This window comes from Terrapene carolina, unplaced genomic scaffold, assembly GCF_002925995.2.
Source record: "Terrapene carolina triunguis isolate 2854851 unplaced genomic scaffold, T_m_triunguis-2.0 Scaffold14985, whole genome shotgun sequence".
In the NCBI taxonomy this organism is placed as follows: Eukaryota; Metazoa; Chordata; order Testudines; family Emydidae; genus Terrapene; species Terrapene triunguis.
Window position 1 is genome coordinate 1 of NW_020679336.1, and position 5,549 is coordinate 5,549.

At 45.8% G+C, this 5,549-nt stretch overlaps 2 gene segments (V, D, J or C); both read right to left on the reverse strand.

Moving 5' to 3' along the window:
• Positions 1-427: 427 nt before the first annotated feature.
• Positions 428-1,015, reverse strand: LOC112121054. The segment is given in 2 exon segments: positions 428-735; positions 967-1,015. Coding segments are annotated over 2 exon segments (357 nt in total).
• A 2,440-nt stretch (positions 1,016-3,455) lies between these two features.
• LOC112121053 lies at positions 3,456-4,046 on the reverse strand. The segment is given in 2 exon segments: positions 3,456-3,766; positions 3,998-4,046. Coding segments are annotated over 2 exon segments (360 nt in total).
• Positions 4,047-5,549: the final 1,503 nt, after the last annotated feature.

The window sequence follows — 5,549 nt, forward strand, 5'->3', positions numbered from 1 at the left end:
GAAGCTGAATCCTACAGCAGCTTTTAGTCTGACTTGTTTGGATTAGTGTATTGCAGTTGTCACTGTGGGTGTTTTATAAAGCTGGAGTACAGTTCTCTGTCCATTTTCTCAGCTCAGTACAAAGGTACTAGGATTGTAACCTGCTGTCAGTAGGAAGTTGGATGCAGCCGATAAGAGCAAATCCATGTTAGTGGCAGGGGAGCAATTGCTGAGTAAAGAGTGCTGAACCACATGGTGGGAGGAAGCACCTGAAAGGACTAGAAATTCTGGAGTGAGGAGGGAAGGGACGCAAGTCTGACACACCCAGGCGTCCCATTGCAGGGCAGTAGAAGCATCAACACCAGGAAACTGCACAGGAAGCAGCTGAAATACTGTGTGAGAGAGTCTGAAACTAAACAGAGCCGGGAGGTTTTTGTGCCGGTTTGTATCACTGTGTGAAAGGGGAGCTGCTATGCTGCAGGCAGTAATAATCTCCAGCATCATCTGCTTCAAACCGGCTGATTGTAAAAGTGAAGTCCGTGCCCGACCCACTGCCGCTGAACCGATCTGGGATCCCAGAGGGGCGGGTGGAAGCGCTGTGGATAAGTTGCTTAGGAGCTTGTCCTGATTTCTGTTGGTACCAGGCCATCCAGCTGCTAACACTGGAACTGGCTTTGCAGTTGATGGTGACTCTGTCTCCTGGAGACACTGAGAGGGATTCTGGAGTCTGAGTCAGCACAATCTGCCCGCTGGAGTCTGGGTGGGAAAAAAACATTTAAAAGAAAAATAAATATAAAATTACTCAAACTTTGTAACTTTTAACTAAGTACAAAGCTGCATCTTTAAGTGACTATCTTTTATCCCTCCTTCAATAACATTGCAGATGCCATTGGGAATGATTGCTTGAAAAGGAAATTCTGAGCATTTGCAGCCTAGTAAAATATTATAACTTTATTTTAAACTAATTTCCCCTGTTGTTGTTCTGACCCTGAATGCAGAGGACCAGGAGCCAGAGTAGCTGAGTCTGGGACTTCATCTTGATATGTCTAGAGTCACAAACACCGAGCTCAGAAGCACAAAGTGTGAAGGTGGCACGTTTATATCTGCTCTGAACAGCTGGGAACTGTCACTCGGGTGGAAATATGCAAAGCAGCATCTCTGTGTAAATGTCCATTCCCTCTGCAGACCCCGGGCCACGTACATCCTTCAGTGTAGGGCAGAATAGAGTCGGAACAACAAGGGGAGCTTGCATGTAAATTTACTGCCCTTTACTTTCAATAGAGTTATGAAATGTTCATATTTGGTTTATTTCGTTCTCCTCTTCTGTTAGAATTATGTTTTGTATTTCCAAGATTCCCATGTTAACATACTCGTAAGTCTCTGCAGATCATCCATGTATCTTAGCATATCTGACACATCTCCCCTAGTTATTCCCTTGGGCTGTGCTGCCGGTGTCTAGGCATGAGCCTTCATTTTACCTCTCTCCATACAGACACTCTTCAAATGTCACTTCCTTCAGGGCACCTTGCCCTTCTCAGACATAGCAGTGATCCCAAATGGCTGGCCTCTCCATCGGAGTAAACCCCCACGATGGTGACATTGTGTGGAATAGTCGCCTGAGAGCTCTAGCTATAAAAAAGCTATGGGGTATTGTGGGGCAGGTGTCTCTAAATCTCTCTGGTTGGAGCTGTCCACTTTGTGTAACTAAAGAAATAGGCATCGGAGCAGGGCTTTGAACTTGGGTCTTCCATGTTCCAAGTTGTGTCCTAACCAGTGTCTCTCTCTGGGCCAATGAATATTTAATTATTTACACAACGTGGAACAGCTTCAACGGTCTCTTTGAAATGTCAATTTGAAACAATTTTTTCAGGCCTGCGGAGCCTGGCAGTGTAGCTGGGAGCTATTGTGGATTTGACAGACGGCTCTGGGGAGGCAGCTGTAAATTACAGGAGACCCAGGGGCTGCTCTAACTTACATTGGGTGCTGAAGTAGCCCAGGTATGGGCAGAATCTTAACTTTGCCACCTCCCTCTGGGCTGCATCTCTCAGGAAACGCAGCACAGACTCTGCCCCCTCATGTTTATAGGCTGAAAGGAAGCGTAAAGAAAATGACAGGAAACCACCTGGATGTGCTGAGATTGAAATGTCATTCTGTGGAGCTTGTACATCTGCTGCTCTGCCCCTGGAGACCCAAGTGGAATGTAAAGCTGCCCTTCCCTCCTCTTCTCCTGTCTTTTCTTTCTCTCTTCCCCATCCCTTCCTCCACCCCTCCTTGCTTTCTCTAGGATGCCTGGTGTCTGGGAGTAGCATGGTGGTTCAGTGTTTATGGACTCTATTCTGGAATCCAGTGTTGTGTCTGGTCCTTGGCAAAAAGCTAGTCTTCGCTTCCTGCACCATTTTCTTCTTTACCATCAATTGTGTCAAATGTGCCGCACTGTCACTTAACTGAACTCCCTCCGTCTCTCCCCCCCCCCCCCCATTAAGCTCTGTGCTCTGAATTGTTTGACCTTGTTCCCCCTAGTGGTGATTCAGAGAAGAAGGCAAAAACCTTTAGTTACCTCTCTGGGGCTGACACAGTCATTGACCCTGCTGCAGGAGTAGCAGGTGTTTAGAAGAGTTTGTGTTGGAGAAGATGTGTTAATGAGCAAAGCTACAGAGCAGCCCAGGCAAGGTTTGTGTTGATCTGTATCACTGTGAGAGGGAGGTGGTAGCCTGGCTGACAACAGTATCTTCAGCTTCAACACTATTGATTATGAGGATGAAATCAGTTTCTATCCACTGCTACTGAAACGGCTGTAGCCTCACTGGAGAGACACTGCCAGGAATCTGAATGTATGAAAACCTTATAATAACTGCTCTTGTAAGAAATAGGAGAAGAAACTTTCTGTGGGGCCTGGTTATCCCCTAACTCCTACTGAAGAGTTTCTTGGATGTGAAACAGCAGGGACTGGCCACTATTGGAGAGTGATATTGGATTAGATGGACCACAGCTCAGTTATAGCGATAGCTGTGTTCCTCCCCCTGCTGCCCTCGCACCCATAACCCCACTGACTTCATCTGTGCTGGGAAAACTGGGACGCAGAATTCATCCTGGGTGCAGCTCCAGCGATGGCGGCACTGCTGGAAGCTGCAGTGTACAAATGGCTCGGGTGCTTTTAGCACCGTGTAATGTAACCCTGTTCTGTGGGCACTGCTGAGGAATTCTGGGTTCCATTTTGCCAGTACTGCAAATCCATGTTAGTGGCAGGGGAGCAATTGCTGAGTAAAGAGTGTTGAACCACATGGTGGGAGGGAGCACCTGAAAGGACTAGAAATTTTGGAGTGAGGAGGGACGAGATGCAAGTCTGACACACCCAGGCATCCCAGTGCAGGGCAGCTGAAGCACCAACACCAGGGAACTGGACAGGAAGCAGCTGAAATACTGTGAGTGAGAGCGTGAAACTAAACTGAGCCGGGAGGTTTTTGTGCTGGTCTGTATCACTGTGTGAGAAGGGAGCTGCTATGTTGCTGGCAGTAATAATCTCCAGCATCATCAGCTTCAACCCGGCTGATTGTAAAAGTGAAGTCCGTGCTAGACCCACTGCCGCTGAACCGGTCTGGGATCCCAGAGGCACGGGTGGAAGCACCGTAGATAAGGAGCTTAGGAACTTGTCCTGATTTCTGTTGGTACCAGGCCATGAAGTTGCTGGTAACAGTGGAACTGGCTTTGCAGTTCATGGTGACTCTGTCTCCAGGAGACACCTCCAGGGATTCCGGAGTCTGAGTCAGCACGATCTGCCCACTGGCGTCTGGATGGGAGAAAAACATTTAAAAGAAAAATAAATATAAAATTACTCAAACTTTGTAACTTTTAACTAAGTACAAAGCTGCATCTTTAAGTGACTATCTTGTATCCCTCCTTCAATAACATTCTAAATGCCATTGGGAATGATTGCTTGAAAAGCAAATTCTGAGCATTTGCAGCCTAGTAAAATATTATAACTTTATTTTAAACTAATTTCCCCTGTTGTTGTTGTTACCCTGAATGCAGAGCACGAGGAGCCAGAGTAGCTGAGTCTGTGTGATCATCTTGATATGTCTAGAGTGACAAACACCGAGCTCAGAAGCACAAAGTGTGAAGGTGGCACGTTTATATCTGCTCTGAACAGCTGGGAACTGTCACTTGGGTGGAAATATGCAAAGCAGCGTCTCTGTGTAAATGTCCATTCCCTTTGCAGACCCAGGGTCATGTACACCCCTCAGTCTGGTAACGCACCTACCATTCTTTGCAGAGAGGGATGCCCCAAAACTGCTTTCAACTGCTTCTTGGCCCTCACTCATCCTCCTTGACTTCTTGGCTGCAGCTGACATTGTTGATCTCTCTCTCTCATACACAATTCCTTGGTGCTCATGATGTCACCCTGTCCTGGTTCTCCTCCTGTCTCAGTTATTGTTCTGACAGCATCTAGTTTGGCGTAAACATTCTCTGTTATTAACTTCAATATGTAGGAAAAATTGCAAGTTATAAAAGCTGCTTTTCTCATTAAACTCTCTTCTTCAGTCCATCTGTGTATCAATCATAGAGTTTTCTATAGCATCCATCAGCCTTTAATAAATATTAACTACAGAAGCTGACAATCAAACTATTTTGTGTGTAGTAACAAAGTAGTTAGTTGAATGAATGCCAAGACCATTTCCACAACCAAATACAGAGACTCGGATAAAAGAGAAGGGAACAGAAGGGAAAAGGAAACAAAGAATTAGATATTCTGTTGTATCGTTAAATGCTAGGTGGGTAAAGATTGCTGTCAATTTGAGGGCCAAATTGTAGCTCTTTCCTCAGGCAGGCAGGAACCTTGTCCGTCATCGGTCAGGTTAGAAGGCTGGATTGGAGGAGAGGTTGAGATGATGGATAAAGTTTCCTTCTTTCTCACAAAGTGTAGAGGATCCAGCATCAGAGGAGCAGGCAAAAAGAATTCCAGGAGCATTCAAGTGAGATTGTGAAACCCAGGAAACACCATGGCCTGAGGTTGAATCGGCTTTACACCAATTAAAACCATAATGTGAGTGGACCATAAAGAAAAGGATAAAAGCTGGGGGTAGGGAACAAACAAAAAGAGACCCCTACCCCCTCTTTTGGGTTACTGAGGATCATACACTTTTTCGTTTCATGGAAAGCTACCTAGCCTTTCCTTTCCAGATTTTCAATAGTCTTTTTAACCCAAACAAATTCAACTCCTAAACAAAGCAGCATTGAACACAGTCTCAGGACATGTTAGAATGTCCAGGTTCTCCAAGGGGATTAAGAATGACAGGGCCCCTTAGAATTTGAGGTCACAGTTCAATAGTTCACAAGACCTCAGCTTCAACTGTCTCTTTTCCACACAAGGCCAAGTCTCTTGGTTCTATTGTCATTTCAGCTGCTCAGGAACTACTCCCACTGTCTCTGCTGGTGTCTACCAATGTGCCAACAAGACCTCATGGTCAATGTTATCAAAGGGTTGACTGTAAAAGGGTACCACGTGAGCTATGGTTAGGATTATAGTGAGCAGGTCCTCCACTTGGGGGCTACTATTTTAACATGTATTGCTT